Source organism: Montipora foliosa, chromosome 3 (assembly GCF_036669935.1).
Source record: "Montipora foliosa isolate CH-2021 chromosome 3, ASM3666993v2, whole genome shotgun sequence".
Classification (NCBI taxonomy): domain Eukaryota; kingdom Metazoa; phylum Cnidaria; class Anthozoa; order Scleractinia; family Acroporidae; genus Montipora; species Montipora foliosa.
In genome coordinates this window covers 61,673,210-61,692,839 of record NC_090871.1, presented here as the reverse complement: position 1 = coordinate 61,692,839, position 19,630 = coordinate 61,673,210, and the positions used below count along the sequence as shown (strand labels likewise).

At 41.7% G+C, this 19,630-nt stretch overlaps 2 protein-coding genes across 2 annotated transcripts in view; both read right to left on the bottom strand.

Moving 5' to 3' along the window:
- Positions 1-19,630, bottom strand: part of LOC137996199 (uncharacterized) — a 260,410-nt gene that overhangs the window by 54,612 nt on the left and 186,168 nt on the right. The window contains exons 110-122 of the mRNA XM_068841623.1: positions 19,549-19,630; positions 14,446-14,658; positions 12,788-13,351; positions 11,233-11,847; positions 8,846-9,171; positions 8,147-8,378; positions 7,352-7,567; positions 6,419-6,631; positions 4,976-5,191; positions 4,201-4,419; positions 3,721-3,936; positions 2,059-2,274; positions 891-1,106 (exon numbers count right to left, since the gene is read on the bottom strand). The exon at positions 19,549-19,630 is cut by the window's right edge and continues 51 nt beyond it. Of these exons, the coding sequence (XP_068697724.1) occupies positions 891-1,106; positions 2,059-2,274; positions 3,721-3,936; positions 4,201-4,419; positions 4,976-5,191; positions 6,419-6,631; positions 7,352-7,567; positions 8,147-8,378; positions 8,846-9,171; positions 11,233-11,847; positions 12,788-13,351; positions 14,446-14,658; positions 19,549-19,630 (3,544 nt within the window). The remainder of the gene's footprint in view (positions 1-890; positions 1,107-2,058; positions 2,275-3,720; positions 3,937-4,200; positions 4,420-4,975; positions 5,192-6,418; positions 6,632-7,351; positions 7,568-8,146; positions 8,379-8,845; positions 9,172-11,232; positions 11,848-12,787; positions 13,352-14,445; positions 14,659-19,548) is intronic.
- Positions 14,939-19,000, bottom strand: LOC137994308 (tomoregulin-1-like). The gene is made up of 3 exons (XM_068839893.1): positions 18,943-19,000; positions 17,702-17,914; positions 14,939-15,258 (listed from the first exon to the last, which is right to left on the bottom strand). The coding sequence occupies exons 1-3, from the start codon at positions 18,998-19,000 to the stop codon at positions 14,939-14,941; spliced, it is 591 nt and encodes a 196-aa protein (XP_068695994.1).

The window sequence follows — 19,630 nt, the reverse complement described above, 5'->3', positions numbered from 1 at the left end:
AGTAACACGGGTGCAACTTTGTAACACGAGTACAAATTACAAATGCACGTTTCCAAGTTTACAGTTCAATGACTTGACACACATTGTAATCAGTTTCAGCCCATCAGTTCAATGGACTTCACAGAAAATCAAAGCGCGCGCTGCAAAATTTCACTTGGTTCGATTTTCTGGCATCCTTTTTTACGTGGGATGCCTGTGGCAAACCACGTTTAAAAATGCCTTGAGCGTCGTCGTAGTCAGATATGGAAATTGGCCACATATTTGTCAAGAAGCTCGGAGCTTGTCACTAGGAGTAATCATTGATTATGAAGTGCGTTCGTTGGGAGAACGTTGGAGGTTGAAATCACTAGACGAGCCGAGATGCCATGAATACGATGCATTTATGTAAAGGACGTCTATCGCAAGTATTGGTATGTGAGGATTGTGGAATACGGCTAAAAATGGGAAGTTTGGAGTAAAGAGGTGATAACGTCACAAAAACTAAATTGTTGAAAGTCTTGAAATCTTGAAATTGTATGAGAGATTATTACTCTAAATGTTCCTTGCCAAAAATCAAATTGAGTCCATGCAAACAATCACCAGGTGCGCGATCGTCATTTGCGCATGTGACGTAATTCAAGATGGCGTTGAAAAAGCAGACGGACGAAAAACGAAAACTTTCTTAAGCTAATCCTATGCACAGGATACCCAAGATTAGAATTTGCGTTCCACGTTAGGAGAACGCAATTAATGGAATAAAGAAGCACTGATACATTTTTCAGCCTACAAAATTGCACTCCGCGCTTTTGCTGGTCTGAAAAATTTACTAGACACTATTTCTACCAAATTGCACTCGAAATCATGTGATTAACTATAAAAAAAACAGCAACTAAAATTAACGAGCACCTTACCGCATCTTCCTTTGTGTTTCACTGTGATCTCCGCCCCATTCGCGCAGCTCAATGCCCTCAATTTACATTCGTTATCATACGTCAAGCCATTGCTACCACATACGGGATCTACCGTATTTGGGCATTTCTCAATGCTTGGGCAGTCGCACTGGGTGGAGCCGTCAGAGTGGAATTTACACACCGCATGGTTCAAACAGCGTGCAGCTTGACAAGGATCTAATGTTATCACGAGAAACAAATAGATTTTTAGTTTTGAATCGTTGTGTCAAACTCTACAACATAATTCTTACAATAGAAGATACTGTGCATTTGGTGAAAACCCACTGCCAATGACAGAGAGGTTTCCGATGGTTCACTGATCTACATTTTTAAGAACGAAAAGCAAAGCAAATTTATACAAGTCCTTATTTAACGAAGGTGAACAATGATTACTGGTAACCCAGTAGTTTACATAGTGGTCCTCAAATGAATGAAAAACAAAGCCATACAAATGAACAAAACAGAGTTAAGGATGCAAACCGGTGAGAGGCAAACCAGTTGGCTGCTTACAAGCGCGGCCGAGGAGTTAAGCCTGGGAACAACAACAACTCCAGAGGAGCGGAGCGGGACCTGAACCCGGAATCTCGGACAAATCCCTCCCCCAAAGTCAGTCTTTCCATCTAAACCCCTCCCCCCCAAACAATGTTGTTTTCTTATCGCCAACTCTTCCTTTTTCCGTTACCAACATTGAAGGGGGGAGGCCGGGGAAGAGGGGAGAGTGCAAGTAGAAAATGTAACGTCAAGGTGATTTTCCCTCATTTTTGTCTTCCCAGTTCAGTGTCTCAAATACTCTTGTCGCTTATCGTGGTCTTTTATTATTGGTCCCTCCACAGACAAGTACTCGGCTAGATGAGCCAATTGGTCATCGCTGATACACACTTGGATTCCGATAACTAAAAGTGGTATCTTTCGAAGGTCCAAGTTTGAAGAGCAGTGTCAGCGAGATATCGCTACAAAGGGCACCAACGCGAACACAAACCACAAACAAAAACAAAAAGCCCTCAAACGAAAATCCCTTCAATTAAAGGGATAACAATTTCAAAAAGAAAAGATAGCGCAGGATGTCATGGAAAGAATCCAACAACAGGGCATAAATGATAATGTACGAATTTCCCAAAACTTCACCCACCGCACATTCCCTTCTTGTCCATCTCAATCGGCTGGCTCGTTTTGCAAGCTTCCACTCTCAATCTGCAAAGGTTTATGTAAGTTCTCTTGTCACTGCCACAGACGGGTTCGTAGTCTCGAGGACAGTCATTCTCGGTTGGACACTGACAGCTGGCACTCTGGTCAATGTTTGGTACACACCTCTTGCCGTTAGAACAGCGAATGTTCTCACAGACATCTGCAAAGGGGTAAAATCTTACGTCACCATCAAATAAAGAAATAAACAGCGTGACCACGCTTCACGCTCACGAAAAACGGCAAGCGTCGAGGCGAAATTTGTTCTTCACGCAAAGTTTGGCGTGAAGAACATAGCGCTTTACGGAAGGTAACCTACTTGATTCTAGTTAATGTCATTTTTCGAGAAAGTTCTTGAAAGAGAGAAATAAGTTAGAATATGAACATTTTCAGGATTAAATGACAAGCAGTATGTTACAAGCCTCAAGAACCTTCTTAAGTTTACATTCCAAATAACGTTTCAGTGTTGTTGGCAGTGATTCTGTTTTCGCTGTAAAATGATCTTTTCCTTTTTACGAGGATTTGGCACTTGGCTGAGGCTTAAATAATCATCGGTTCTAAAATCCTTTTTTTTTTTTGCAATATAAACACCTTTTTTTGAAAAAGATGTCCAACAGATTTTATTGCAAACATTATTTTCCCCGGTTTAAAGTTACTCTCTTAGAGGTATAAAGGTTCACTCTGACGTATCCTACATGTACAAGTACTTCGAGAAGCCATTTCGCGGCAGACATCACTGCAAGGGAAGCACTTTCTCCTCAGTTATTTCTAAACTCTGTGTTTTTTATCTAATCAACACCATCCCTGTTAATAGTTAATTACAAAAGAACGATGATTGGTTTGTACAGCTCATGGGGAAATCGAAATCTTGAGCAAATAAGAGCCAAAAGAAAATGGGGACTTTAAGATCTACGACGTCGACGTCGTGAAACCTGGAAAACGTCACCTAAAAATGAAACTTGGCACATTTGTATGTCTTTCGCGATTATCCCATCTCGTCAACGTCGTATATTATGGACGAAGTATCCCAAAAATAAATTGGTAGGAGCAGTTTAAGAGTAAGAATAGAGAACAAAAGATGCGCATTTGTATGGTCGCGCTGTCGTTAAAACCTCACTTCACGTCGATCTTAAGACGAATACCCAAAAAAATGAGCCAAAAAGGCGTTACGCACGTGGCCTCTGCAAGATTACTTTATTTTTTTGTGGCATTTTCGTCGACGCCGCCGTCGTAATCTTAAAGTCCCTAATAATTTGTTTCGAGAAACCGCAGTGACAAAATTAAACCATTGCGCTTAACCCAAGCAGAATAGTGTCATAATCTTCACTTAAAGGGAGAGTTTCACGTCTCTGCGTATGGGCAACCTGTCACGTCAGCCCATTAAATTCCATTGTTATTGAAACAATCGAAAGCACTGATGCAGGAAACGGAGGCAATGCCTAAAAATTTGACCAAATTTGATATTTTCTGTGTACACCCGCGGTATCTTCCACCAAATTTGGGCCTCAGTCACTCAGTGTATTTGCTTAAATACTCTTTGTGTTTAATGAACATCATCTGGTTCAGTATAAAACCGTAAAATTTACAACTGCCTCTTTAATCGCCATACCGCAAGTCCCGCGGTGTTTGACTCCAACGTTGTCCTTCGCAGCACAAGATTTTGCTTTCAAAATGCATTCATTCAGGTAAGTCTCGCCATCGGTGCCACATACAGTGTCTTGCTCCTTGGAACAGTCCTTGACTTCAATGCACTTGCACGACAATGAGCCATTCTTAAAACCGATACACACTTCGTTGTCCTGACAACTATCTGGCTTACAGGTGCCTAGAAAGGAAAGGGGACTGACTTAACCTTCTAAGAGGGTTATGGAATTTTCATTATAAAGAGGCTGCTAGGACAACTTCACCCTGTAGAGCGTGGCCCTTGCACATTCATCTGCTCGTAGAGCAGAGTAAAATATTCTGTTTTTTCAGTCTGCTATCGCCAGCAGAAAAAAAAAATTCTAATCCCTTCATTACAAAAACAGAAAGTCGAAACAGAACGTTATTTATACGATTCAGGAAGTGTTACAGTCTCAAATCATCTCACCACATGGTCCGAGGTGTTGCTGTTCTACCGTCTTGTTGTCAGCACAAGCCGCTGCATCCATAAGGCACTCATTGGCGTATGTCTGTCCGTCTGAGCCACAAACCCCATCACCATCGCTTGGACACTCGTCTTCAGTGCGACACTTGCATGAAACTGAGCCGTCAAAGTTTCCTGTGCAAACAGCGTTATTTTTGCAGCTCGTAGTGAGGTCACATGGTCCTGTAAGCATGAATTAAATACAAGGAAATACATACAATAAATTGCTCTGATATCAGTGTTATCAAACACTGAATGACAAACCTTCCTTATATAAGACATCATTTAACAAATGGATTCCATGTTGCCGTGCGTCTGTTCAGTAATAGATCACAGATGACGTCAAAATGTGATAAGAACGAAAAAGTGGTACACGAGGCAATAGCCGAGTGTGTCACTGATGTTCTTACCACTTTTTGACGTCTTCTGTGATCTACTCCTGAACAGACGCACGGCAACATGGAATCTATTTGTTTTACATAATAAGTAATTAAACTTTATTCGCATAAAAGCTGATGGTGACGTCAATCGTCCTTCTGTCCTCTAATAGATCATAGGCAAGAACCAATCAAAATGCGAGAATAACTTGAGTTATTATATAAATATTTACAGATAAGTTCATCTACCGTAATTGCTTACGCATGCTCAGAACTCGTACTCGCGTCTTAAGATTTACTAGTAACAAAAAGTGAAGTCAATGATATCTTCGCTATTGTAAGAAAGAAACAGAAACACTAACCACAGTATCCATCCATAATCACAACTACGGGCGTGTCTTTTTCACAAGCCTTTGCCTTCAAGACACAGTCATTCAGGTATGTTTTTCCATCGCTTCCACAGACAGTGTTGACAGTGACTGGACAGTCTCTCTCACTCGGGCATGCGCATCGCGGTTTACCTCCTGAGTCAACGACGCACGTCTTTGGTTCTTTACAAGTCACACCGGCACATGGATCTAAAACAAGATTTATGACAGTATGAAACAGTAAGCTAACCGCTGGTCTAAGCAGCAAGGGAATGATGAAATCAACAACGCAGTAACCATAGAACTAAGATTTAACAAATAGCCAGATTTCATGTTGCCATGCGTCAGTTCAGAAACAGATCACCGATGACGTCAACATGTGGTAATAAGAAAAAAGTGGTACACGAGGCGGTAGCCCAGAGCCAATCAAAATGCGTGCATTATTGAGCCTATTGTGTCAACGAGAATAGATACATATTATCCTGACAAGCTTGTCACGCCGAACCTTCCTATGACCTCGACAATACAAATGTTTTAAAGCGAGTCTCGATCATTATTACTTGCTAGCTTTGGTTTTGCTTTAATTACTAAGCGCTAAGCGTAATGATTGGCTCTAAAATCTCGCAACAATTCTCAGCCAATTTGAGAGCAAAGCAATTGTCATATGATCACTTGGGTTTTCCCGCCCTAAGCGACACCTACATTGCGTTATGATTGGCCCATTTGCGGCCAATCAGTAGAGAAACAAAAAACACCAATCAAACAAACGGAAAAATTTGAAACGTTACAAAGCCATTATAGTATTCATGGTTCTCAATTGAACCCATAACCCGTAACACCTGCCATGGGCGTCACTAGTAAGTGTAACGGCTTTAAAACCGCCATGATGAGCAGATCAATGTGTCAATCACTTGAAGTGTTATGGCTGATAATAGCACTGCAACGGCTAAAGAAAATTCTATTGAGCACCCTGGTATTCCTGGTAAAGAACGAATCCTCGTATCGGAGAGTTAGAATTATGCGCGGACAAAGAATTACGTAAATTTCTCTGTCTTCTGAAACTGTTTCCTTCAGTGTTTTGTTTAGCTTTCTTTGGATCACCCATGAAGTTTACTGGTTGTTAGCTGGGGGATGAACCCGCGTCAGAAGAAAAAATTTCGATTTTTTTCCCGCTCTAGGTCCACATCAAGAAGCAATGAACTTATATGTGATAAATAACTTACGATTGAAAGTGGATGTGGAAACTGCGAATTTAAAACGATTTTAAGAGACCATCGTTGTTGTGAAAGCAACTAAAAAGGTGGTGGAGAAGCCTTTAAAAGTCCAACACTGAACGGGGCTCGGGGCCAAGTCCTTCTTTGCACCTGTTCCAGTTGCTCTCTTAACTGCGATAATTTTTCTCTTCCAAAAAATCAATGAAACAGTAATCCGACTTACCACACGTGCCAGGTGTTTGGTTATCGACGGTGTCGTTCACCAAGCAATTTGCTACATCTAAGAAACACTCGTTGACATAAGTGTTGTTGTCATGGCCACAAACAGGAGCATAAGTCTGAGGACACTGCCTGGCATCCTTACACAAACACTGAGCCTTTCCGTCTCTCACCTCGCAATGAGCATGCAGTTGACATTTTACTCCAGCACACAAACCTGTGTAAACAAAAAGAAATACCATTTTGACGAGTAAGAACAAACAGGATGTTGTTTTACAACGAGGAAGAAAGATCCTGCTAGTCGAACCAATTTTTCGTTTCGTTTACAAACCAAAAGTCTCGGCTAGGGTTTGACTTAATCCTCGTTTTCCGAAACATGCTTTAGTAATGAGGATCACTTGTTTAACCAGCACGTGAAAGGACCCAGGACAATATAGCGGGAGAAACTCTAGAATTAGTTTGGGCAGAGATAAATAAGTATTACCCCCAATGATGTCAACCTGTGCAGGACGCAGGCATCTTTTTTGCGAGCAAAGTCAAGGGTTTAGCGGATGAGGCTTCAAACAAATGACGATGCCTATAGCACCTTGCTTGGGAGGTTTCGTCGGCCGAAAAGCGCCACGAAAGTTAGAGTGCAACCGAGAAAGTAATGATATCCCGATTGACGCTGCCATGGGTACCAGACGAGCGAAGTCTCTTTTTTGCGTGTGGAGGAAAAGATTTAGCGGACGAAACAAAATATGCTAACAGTGCCTCGTTTGAGGGGCTTCATCGGCCTTCATTTGTAAATGCTGCACAAATGTTATCATCCTAAAAATGTTATCTCCCCTCAAAACGTAATGATTTCATCGCGAAGAAGCACTTAAGGAGTCGTAAAACAGTTGATAATCGTATATTTTACGGTAGTACCGGCAAGTTATAAAAGCTTTGAACTTACCACAGGGTCCGAGATTTGCCACAGAAATGTCCATTCCTTTCGTACAAGCTTCCACACGTAAGGCACAGTCATTAGGATATGTTTTGCCATCGCTGCCGCATACTTCATCTTTTCTTGGCGAACAGTCACTCATCTTCGGACAGACGCATTCAGAAGCTGTGTGATCAATTGCCTTACAACGAGAATAATGTTCACAGTTCATCTTGGCACACGGATCTGCAAATTGACAGACAATACATGAAGGTCAAGCAGGAAGGTCACAGGTCACATCATAGATCATTGGGAGGGAGGGGGGAGGCCTAGAGGTTAGAGCGTTTGCCTTAATTTAAGATCCGGGTATCCCAAGTAGTCGCTGGTTCAACTTCTCGCCTGGACTTGTAAATAGCCAACTGGTTTGCGTCAAGTGTAAGTGTGTACTACACGTATGTAGGGATGTATGTTTGCCAATGCTGAAACAGCCTAAAGCTCTACTAATGGTAACCTTAGGCTTCATCAATATCAGTATAGTTTCTAGGCATAATAAATGTTTTATGGTTGTTTTAAAGAATAACCTGTGGTACAATCCGTGACATGGAAAATAAAGTTCTCGAGCTCAAAAAAGAACACCGACACAGCGAAAACGAATATAAGAACGTCACTTAAAAAACCAACTCGCGTCGTTATGTACACTTTGCGATGATCCCAACACTTTGCGCATGGCAAACAGGGCCCTTCAACCTCGTTTTTAGTGGAAATAGTCAAGACGCAATATAAATATCGCCATGAAACTCCCGAAAGCATTCCTTCTCAGTTTACCTTTACAAGTGTCCTTCACCAGTCTGGCGCTCAAGGTAACAAGATCATCCATCGATTTCACAGTGTGAACGTGGTCTTTTCCGCTGGCGAGATTAAGATGGCGAGAAGAGGGCGCGTCCACACCAACAGCGATGACAAACACCTGTATGTTGCGGTTCTTCAGCGGCCCGACAGCCGTGTTTAGATCCTCCGTTGTGTCTCCACTGACAACAACAATCAGGGACTGGGGAACCTCCAATTGAAATGAATACTTGTTTTATGTAACCATATAATGACGTATTTTTGTACAGTTTAGCTGTGGTGAGCGGGGATTGATTTATACAAAGACAAAGGACCAAACAGTTCGCACTACCGTGTGCATGATTAAATTGCCTATCACCTCAACACACTTACATCATGCTGTTTTCAGAACCTTTTGATTGAGATTTCACTTATTTGTTGGCTTTGAAGACGGGAAAAGTGGTCATAGTTTGATCAATAACCAAGCAATGGAGGAGAATGGGTTCGATACCGAGTCGAAAACACAGACTGCTTTGCATTGAGATAATTCTTTGAAAACAGTGACAGACCCTCACAGCGACAGCGATAAGACTAAAGAAATTAGTAAATCCAGTTTCGAAAAAAACAATCGCGGTCTTCATTGCCGAACTCAGAGTGACACGAAGAGACTAGGTAGTTTACACCTCTCATTCAACTCACCCCAGTTCTCCCTCCATTTTGAAATATTTCGAAGGCTCTCCTCAGCATGTCCGCAAGCCTGGTAGTTGGCGATGAAGGTGGAAACGGCTGGAATTTGACTCTGTCCAGTGCATCTTTCAAAGCGCCTGCCTGCGTGTTTGCAGTGAGTTCAATATCCTTCCTCGCTCTTTCTCTGACTGTAATGAGGCCGACGTGTGTCTGTTCGTTCGAAATAGTGAAGCCATCGATCATAGCGTGAACGAACTTCTTCTGTTGCTCGAAGTCTGACGGTCGCAATTGAAACGAGGAGTCCAACGCGAAGACCACATCCATAGGGAAAGGACAGGCTGCAAAGAGAGAAAAGTACTCCGTAGAGAGCCAGGAAAATCTTAGGCAACTTTTTATAAAATTTCTTCTTATTTCGTTGATGATTTTCTAAAGCCTTCAAAGTGCTCATAGCGCAGGTTAAAACTCAACTTTAGCCTAAGTAGGGAAGGAAGGACAAATTTATGGATTTGCAAGCCAAATCACGATAAGTGGGAAAAATCAACAACTTTGAAAAGACTCGTTTGCTTAAAGTGCACTGGGAACCAATCATTAACACTTAATAATCATTCCATGAGCGTGCGTTGGATATGAGATGGCAAATAGCCAACGAGGCGCGTAGCGTTGAGTTAGCTATAACCAGTCTCACATCCAACAAGCGCGAATGGAATAATCATTTTATTAAAATTCTCATTCAATTCTGAACGCTTAGATAATGCATACGCGTGGCAACACTTGACGCAATCAGTTTCCATGTTAGTTCATTACGGTATATGAGCTTGAGCTGATAACCGAGAGTAAGTGAACCACTCAGAAAGCTAAAAACACAATATCCAAGCTCGACAATTAAATAATACTGGATAACGAAAGTTACAGTTCACATCGTAACCAGGTTGACATTTAGACACGTCTGATGCTATTCTGGTTTGAAGAAATTGGGCGTAGCTTTTTTTGTATGAAAGAAATGTATTTATTATATAGATACTGACGAAATACTGGGATTTTCCATCTTACGAAAAAAATCATATCTTCACCGCGAGCAGTGAACATGTCATTTTTATCTTTCACATGCGAGGATATAGGAGTCGTCACGGTAGCTAAAACGATTAGCCAAAAAAAAAAGGCGAGCTTCCCCTTCATTGTAAGATACTCTTGTGCTGTAACACAATTGTTCTCAACTTCATTTTTATCGCACAATTTGACATTATCATGATTCGTTTTTCACAACGTTCATTTCTTGTTTCATGTTACACAACATGCGTGTTTCAGCGGTTGGTTGCCACTTTTTCGCAATTTCGAAAATGAATAAAACATGTTGTTTTCAAAGGGGCTATGTCACGTTATTTTAGGGTGTTTAGGGGAAATATTTAGTTAATCATGAGTTTAAAACTCGAAAATGGTAATGTGGAATTCCTTTACTTACAAAGTTATCGTTACATTACAAACAAGATGATTCTTTGCAAAAACTACCTTTATCCAGGGGATTCGCCATAAACTTGACAAACGTCGGGCCGACTTTTTTCAAGATAACCAAAATGCAATCCATTTCAATCTTGTCCATTTGTGTTCATCCATGCTTCTCTCTCCTTTTTATGTATTCTTTGATGTTGTTCGACAGTTTTAAGTGGTTATTGCAATGTTTCATTTTACTTTTTGGGCATTTTGCGTGTCATGAAATTACTTAATTTTTGGTTGACACAGCCCCTGGATATTTCATTAATAATTAAGTTGACAGTTACTTGTGAAAATACATTTTTCGTGGTTAGTCTTACGAATTCGAAGCTCGTTTCACCCCGGCCAAGGGACTCATCAGAGACCTTTCTGCTTGGCAAACTCGTTGGGCATCACGCCCAAAGTCCCGTTCGCTAACAAATTATGACAGCAATCTCGCCTTATATCGTATAAGGATTCCAGACCGCACAGATTCACGAGTGAAAATTGACAATAAAGTTGACAGTTACTTGTGAAAATACATTGTTCGTGGTTAGTCTTACGAAGCTCGAATATCTATATAATGAGCAGAACATCACATGGCTGCTTGGGGATACGAATTTTATCTTCTCGTGATGATAGTACCTCTCATTCGTTCGCTGCGCTCACTCGTGAGAGATACTATCAGCACTCGAGGACAAATACTCGTATCCCCGCGCAGCAATGTAATATCCTCTATATATTTGAAGTGAGGGTAATAGATGAAAGATAGAAATGATCCTCGCGCTCATTTAGACAATTTAAGCAATTGTCACTTTATAGACACCTGGAAAATTCAGGTGACTTCCGCTCGTTTGCTGGGTACAACATTCATGCAGAGTGTTTCATAAAATATAGTTATGGGCTCGAAACGTGAAGCTGACTACACCAACCTGCAGGAATAGCACACAGGGACTGGACGAAAATGGCACCTTTGGTTGGCGTACATCGACCACACCACCCGCCACACTTAGCAGACACCGCAGCACCACCCTCTGACCTGTTGTAATCCTGAATCTGGAAACCCATCGGAAAACCTTGGAATGACCATGTGACATGATCCCGAACGCGCAAACTCGTCCCGCGCAAGTCAACCTTGAAAGAGCCCTTTCTGCATTTGCCTGGGTTGACTGAAAAGCAGTCACCAGCCGTGCCATATGCGACATCTTTTCCTTCTCCCGATTGAGCAAAAGTGAAATCATCGCTTATCAACTTCATTGCATGTAGATCAAACTGCACTTTAGTGAAATTGGTAGCGCCTCCTTCAGCGTACAACTCTGTTCGCGCAGGCCCACTGCAGCTAAAGCGGTCCCGAAGCCGTTCGCGGTAGATGACAGCGAAGTTGTTCTTGGCACCAGACTCCAGTGTGATGAACTCCTTCGGTACACCAGACGTCATGTCGTGACAGTAGACCCTGACTGGATCTTGACATCTGTCGGTCACGTGGATAAGGTAGTGGCCGTCGGATGAGTAACCGGCTTCTTTTACTTCTGCGCAGCTGTGAAATTCTGTTCAAATTGAAGAAAGTCAAAGGCATTAAAAATGCAAATATTTTTCCTGAGCAAAAATCAAATTTTGTTGCTTGCCGAACCCAGGAAAATGAAAAAAAAAAAAAAAAGGAAATATGTGGAAGCGTTCAAAAGAGGAACCCAGTTGCCTATTGATAAACTGTAAAAAAAGGTTAAGTCTCTGCTTACGAGTCAGAACGCCCATCATGCCGACGCTTATCTCCGGTTTCCTTAGCATGAAGCAACTAGGAGTATTTCTACTCCTCCCTGGATGGGATGCTAGTCCATCGCAGGGTTACCCCCAGCATTTCACCGGTACCCATTTATACACCTGGGTGGAGAGAGGCACTGTGAGAGTGCCCAAGAACACAACCCAATGTCCCCGGCCAGGACCCCAACCCGGACCACTCGATCTGGAGTCACTCTAGCACTCTAACCATGAGGCCACCGCGCCTCCCAATTGATAAACTGTAGTGGAGCCGAGGTTTGGACAAAAATCCATTTGATGATGAAATTGTAATTTGGAGCCATAGAATCAGGATGGAATTTCAGCGCCCGACACAACATAACCAGCATAAGCCAATCGTTCGAGTACTGTTCCCATGGGATTTATAGTTGTAACTGGTAATAGACCAATTTCGATATATTAAAATTCAGGCCTAAAGAAAAGACATCATCTCGAGGCTCTGGGGAAAAATATAAGGATTTGTATGAGTTTATTCCCCAGAGCCTCGAGATGATGCCTTTTGTTTTGGAGTGAATTTTAATATATCGAAAGTGGTCTATTCAAGCATAAGAACTGCGAGTACAATTTAACTTGCAACACAAGAAATGTTTAAAACGGCGCCTCTTTATATTTAAAAGCACAAACCCAGCAGATCCGGATCGGAACTGTAGCAGCTATTTATCGTAAGGGATGAATTATAGGTGATAGACCAACCTTGACTTGCTGCGAAAGGAACTTTTTTCGCTTTTTCTTTCTCGTCATACGGAAGGCAGACAACCACTAGATTTTCTCCCGATGCAATGACCCTGATCTTCTTCTTTTTCTTTTGATCAGGTTTGTCCACGATCACAACAGGAATTATCTTGACTTGTATTCCTCTTAATTTTCTAATCTCGTCCTTAAGTTCTGTGGAATCCTCATCAAAGTCACCGGCTGTCATCACAACAAGAATATTCTCTGCAAAAGGGCGCTCACCACGTCCTGTTGTGAACACTTCCTCCCGGACGATTTTAAGAGCACCTCTTAGTGTGCCTGGCCTCGAAGAAGACGAAGGAATATTCTCTGCGGTGGTTTGGAAGTCCTCTTTCGTGTAGCTGTCGCCGAAAAAGATCCTGGCATTAGCAGGCCCATTGTAGTCCACCAAAGCAAGCTGCGTCTTCCTCGAGGACACCTCGTACTCACCCACGATCAACTTGAGTATTTTCACCATTCTGGCAAAATTGGCGGAGGCTTTAGGTCCCGAGGCTCCGATAACGAAGGCCAAATCAACGGCTTTCTCTACAAAGCAAAAGTCGCGACAAATCTGTCAACAATTTTGTTGTTTCGGCTTTAAATTGTCTCACAACAAAAGAGAAACGACCAACCTGTAATGGTTACGTTTGGATTTGAGGACCAACATTCCAACTTACAAACCTCGAATAACATAGACTGAGTGATTTTAATTAAAACTTTACCTGAAATTCCCATACACTCTGTTCATAGTTAATAGGTGGGACTGGTCTTGAAGCTCGGCAACAATCAAAGGAGCAAACAAAGATGCCAAGATTTAGGTTGGAAAGTCCACGACCGTGCACAATCTTTTGTTTTGCGTCATACACTATGCATGAATTACGTAACCAACACGTTTCCATTGGTTAGTTCCTCAGTACAGAGTAAACAACTATTGTGTTTTGAGCACGGTCAAGGCCAAAAAAGATAAGAAATTTGTCGGGTTTCACAACCATTCCCCTCATTAACTATGCTCTGTTGATGCATTTGTGTCACTTAAAACTTTATATAAACACGTAAATTTGAACAAAATATTTGCGGGCCAGATTTGGTTTTTGCTGTGGGGACGACCTCTAAATAGTGTTCGACTCTTGTAAACAAACGCATAAGTAATGAAAAATCTTAAAGAAACTTTGCAAACACGTGAATCTGACGTTTGGCTGACTAATTTTCCAAGCGGGTAAGCAAGTAAGAGTAGGGTCGGCGTTCTGGTGAAGGTTTCCCCAGGCCGGTCGAGAGAGATTTTATCCTTTCCTGTGGGTAATCCAGGCCCCATATCCTTAGGAATTCGACGTTCCTTCCGTGTGGTGTCTCCGATAGGGAGCATTAAAATGTAAAGTTTTGGCGGACAACGCGAATGCATAACAGTCCTTCATCCCCATCTCGGTATTTTCTTTAGCAAGCTGCTATCATTGTGCAACCCGAACACGTAACGCGACCGCGAAAAACGTTTTGTATGTGGCGTTTTTCATACTGTCGTCACTACTGAAGCGCCGCCCTTCATATGCTTCTCTCGGTTCTCGCAACAACTATATTTGATACTTACCTTTAAATTGTATTAGTACTATTAAAAAGGTCAACCGTACACTTGTCTCGGAACTTACGGCATATTCCTTCGGCGTCTACTGTGACCACTTTCCTTTCCTTGCAGGCTTTGGCTTTTAGAGCGCATTCGCTTTGGTACGTAACCCCGTCACTGCCACAGACTGGTTCATATGGTTCTGACGCACAGTCATCCTCACACAGACAGACAGCCGTGTCATTAGGCAACGCCGAGCATTTAGAATGATAGTCACAAGTGACGTTTTGGCAAGGATCTGGAAGACCGAAGGAAAAATAATCAATATTACAAAGCTGTCTATTCAAGTGATTAAGGCAGGAAACAAACGCATGCGCAGTGCTGAAGATCAAATACTGCACTCCCGAAAGAGCGTTACTTTCCGATAAAGCCCGAACTAATCGTCGAAAAGTCTCTTACCCTTTTAGTATTCAGCCTGGGTGTACTGCCAGGAAGAAACGAGGTATTTTAAAATAACAACAAGAACATTAAAGAGGAAAACACACTGATTAAATTTCTTCCGCACATTGTCATAGAGGTCAGTGGTGTTGTCGACGGCCATAGACCTCTTTCATAATGGCGGCGAAATAAAAACCCACACAGAAACAGAGTAAGAAAGTAGGAACAAAGGAAACAGACTTACTACAGAGCCCAGTGTACTCCACACTTATTGACTTTTGCAGACGACAAGAGGTCTTTCGAAGGAAGCACTTGTTGAAATAAGATCTTCCATCACTGCCGCACACCGGTCTGTAAATCTCGACACAGGAATTGGAACATGCGCAGTAAGGCGTTCCACCCTCACTAAGTCGGCAGATGCCATAGAATGGGCAAGTGATGTGAAAGCAAGGCGTTGTATCTTGTGGAGGTGTTAGGAGCAGAGGACAGACAAAAGAGAAAAGGAAGAACTGTAATCTTTCAAGAGGATAAGGGTACGGAAAAGACGAAATAGAAAAAAAAGTAGAAATAAAGTTGTCAGTAGATAAGATAAAGGACCGGGTTGCTTATGTGAAGGCCAGTTGGCTTGGGCCACGTTTGTTTAACGATAAAGCAACGTTCCACTGACACGAGGAATTTCTTAAATTTCAAAATCGGATTTTTGTTGAATGGTACTTCATTATTGCCACCATTATCACTGAGCGCATCTTATCAAAAACAGACGTGCCTGAAAATGAAATCTCGCAAACAACTTACAGCCGAGTCGGAGACAGAGAGGGTTAGGGTTAGGGTTAGCCTTTGGGTTGTGTTAATTTTAGTTAAGTTATTTTTAGATGTCACGAAAACGGAAGTCTATTTCCCGAGACACCCGCAAAGTCAAAAGAAGTCAAAATGGCTTTCCGAGAAGAATTACGGTTTGTTGGCGAAAACGAGTTTCAGAAGCAAGGAAATTGGTAACCCCCGGAATAAGTAATAGATTCGACAATTTCTTGTGAATATTATGGCTTGTTGGAGGGAGAATACAACACCGAAAGCCATACTTGATATCCAACAGCCGAAATCACACAATGCCAGTTAAGTTCATGTGACATCACGCATTATAGTCGAGGACGTTCCGGGAAACAGACTTCCGATCTTGAAATTTACATATCCCGGCCAACGCCCCTACACACACACACACACACACTCTCTCTCTCTCTCTCCCTGAATTTCTCGTGGCCGAGTTCACTGATTTTTGTCGACCTTACATTAGCCAAAACTAAGGTACAAAGTAATACTGAAATAAATCTTACAAAAAGCTAGTCATCAACTTTTTTCTGTGATTGGCTTGGGTTAAATCAAGCTTAATTGAAAATGTCTTTTTGGTGTAAATGCGGCATTAGTTAAGAAGGATTTTATTATTTTGGCAAACTGGTACAAGATGAAAAGGAGAATTCTGATTGGTTCTCTGAGCGGTCCGAATTTTGCAATACGGACCGTTAAGATGGACCGGTCACGAAGCAGCAAAAATAGGTTGCCAAACTGTTCCCATGTTTCCATTTTCTTGGACATGAAAATAAAAAGGCGACAAATGTTTTTATTTAGTTAGTCTGAGTTCCAGAAAAAGAATCGGAATAAGAAGACTCAAGGAGTAGAAAACCCTGCGCAAGAGAGCCAATATAATAAAAACCTTATTGAAATAGCTTGTTCGGTCCGCACTGGGAAAATATTGGTCTCGTTCCTTTTTGCAAGTTTATGGACTTCGTTCTGTCCATAAGACAAACTACGGATGTTCGCTCACAAAGGAGAATATGGTTATTTGCCGACACCTTCATTATCACTATTTCTAGGGAAATCGTCAGAATATAAGGACGAAAACTGACTCTTGCTTTAACATTGTGGGACTCATTAAGTAATAGCAAGAGGTCGATCAGTGACCCAGGGAAATTCCGAAATTCTTTGAAAATCGCGACATTATCAAATAGACCGGTTTACTGCTCTCTCGTTTATAATTTGGAATTGTATATAGACTTTTATAACTTGTTTTGTAGGTTAATATAGTTTCTTTTATTTCATATTTAAGCTCACGACGCCATCAGTATTAAGCTTTATTATATGGTTCGTGTTTCTGGCCGATATAACGCGCGCTCTGATTGCCTAAGAACAGCTGAGCGCCAGGGCGTTACATATGGGTTATTGACCAAGCGTGAGGTCAAGATGGCTGGATATTGGCCAAGTTTTTTTTTTGCGTGTTTATGGACCGAGACGAAGCCAATCACAGCGCGCGATTTGGGTCATCTTGCCCGCTCACGGAGCTAGTCATATAATAATCTCTCGTAATGCGCACTGACCGATTATGGATTATGACCGTTCGGTCGTTACAGCAAAATCTCAAACCTCGGTATAGCTGTATTCACCTCACTTTTCGTTCAGTCAATACGGCAAGACCTCAGTTTGAGATTTTGCTGAAACGACCTCACTCTCGGTTATTGAGTAGTTAGTATTAACTTATAGTAAATAAATAAATGCTATTATTATTATTATTATTATTATTATTATTATTATTATTAGTGGTAGTAGTAGTAGTAGTAGTAGTAGTAGTAGTAGTAGCGGTAGCGGTAGCGGTAGCGGTAGTGGTAGTGGTAGTGGTAGTGGTAGTGGTAGTGGTAGTGGTAGTGGTAGTGGTAGTGGTAGTAGTAGTAGTGGTGGTAGCATTATTATAAACTTGCAAAAAAAAGAACGTCGACCAATATTTTCCCAAGACAGACCTCATGCTAGTTCAGTAACATTTGTTTCTGACCCAGAGAGTCTATTGGGGTCTTTGGAGAAACTGAGAAACACAGGAAAAGAAAGAAACCCAACAAGCACTGATGGCAGCGACTTACAACAAGGAAGGTGGGACGAAAGGTTCGTGTTCTGTTTCGTAAGACAAGCTTCTCGCCTGAGATAACATTCATTCCAGTAAGTTCTTGAATTAGAACCGCACACAGGAGAGAAGGATGCCGGACATAGATCAGAGCATTCACAACGCGTAGAAAAACCGTCCCTTTGAGATTTACAGAAGGCGTAGAATGGACACTCGGTGAAATTACAAGGATCTGAAGAAATGAATGAAGCGGAGAAGTGAAGATGAAAGTGCACTGAAGACTTCCTGTTTTATAAAGGATAGTTTAGATCAGAAATGTCACAGAAAGAGTGATATATACTTTCAAGCAAGGCAAGTGGGACAACCCCATTCACCACGGGTGGGTACTAGCACAATGAACCTTTTTACAGTTATGTTCTTAGTTACCTGGGGCCGGTTCCTGAAAGGTGCAATAACTCTATTCCAGGGATAAATGTGCCTGGGATAAGGCACATTTATCCCTGAAATAGAGTTATTACACCTTTTAGGAACCGGCCCCTGGCCGTTACATAAAAGTGAGGCTGGAGTTGACCTTGTGATCAAAAAAGTATTAACAAAAAATATTAAGGTGGCACTATGACAAAAAAAATCACTTCCTTTTTTTTCTTCAGATTTTGAAAGTGTGTTTGCTTAACACCTGCCTGGGAAAAAATTGAGCTTCGATTTTTATCCAAAGGCTGTTTACTTTGTGTATAAATTTTGGATTTCACGGTCCGCCACTATTCACGTTCAAAACTGACCGACCGGACTTCAGAGGGTTGGATCTGGGGTAAAGTAACGTCAATCACTCAATAGCTTATACGAAACATGCAAAACACGAGTATAAAGATCTGAAAGCCCGAAACTCCCGTGCTGCATATTAATTCCGTCGCGTACAAACACATTCCATTCTTTAACTAGTGAGTCTTTGACGTCATTTTCTTCTCGGTTCAGCTCTCTGGAGATTCTAAAGTTAGTAATGGCGGACCATTACATAGAAAAATTCCAGTTAACTTTACAAATTGAAAGAACTTGTTTGATATTCAGGTTCCTATAATGAGCAAAAATCTGTTTGTCACTAAAAAAAAGTCCTGTGTGGCAAAAGCGCTAACGAGTGCCGCCTTAAAATTTTCAAAAACGCTCTTTATTCAATCCACGTCAGTTCAATATTCCATTCTTATTTCAAGTTCCTGGGTGGTCAATGAGACAATAGAAACCTTTAGATGCACGTTTACGGCTAACCGCAAACTGCGGTTTGAGGTTTGCGGTTTGGCGTTAGAAGTTGTGATAGTTCGTGCATATTTAGATTGAAGTAAACAAGAACAAAGCTGCGGTGGCCTCCATATTGAATTTCCTCGATACTCAGCGTTGATGTTTCAGTCAACGAAAAAAATAAAACCATCGCTCTTTTGATTCTTTAGTTCATATGAAATGAAAGATAAGATCTGCCCCGTTTATACGTGTGATAACGTAACTTCCACGCCATAAAGAACAGAGGTAAATTACTTACGTGAAAACCTACCTTTCGCCGTTGAAAACGTCAAAACGGCAAGCGCTAGTCATGCAACGTGACTTCCAGCAATTTGAGGTTAGCCGTAAATGTGGATCTTAAGGTCTCTAATAAATACCTCACGCCAATGTGGCAAAATTAGGGAAAAGATTCCAGTAGGGAAATAATTCGGACCAAAGAGTGGACGGTGAGACAGAACGCCCTCCTTTCGGCAAGGACACAAAGCCCTGGCAAAAATACTCTCCTTAGTGTTTGTCCTATAGTGACGGCAGATGCGTCCCTGTAAGCAGACCACCCAGTGTTTCTTTTCAGTAGTGTCCCTTTATGAAGTATCTTACCCACAAAAACTTGCGCCATGATCTTGACGACAAGCGCGTCCGGTTTGTCTACATCAGGAGTTGGATCAACGACAAGAGGAGG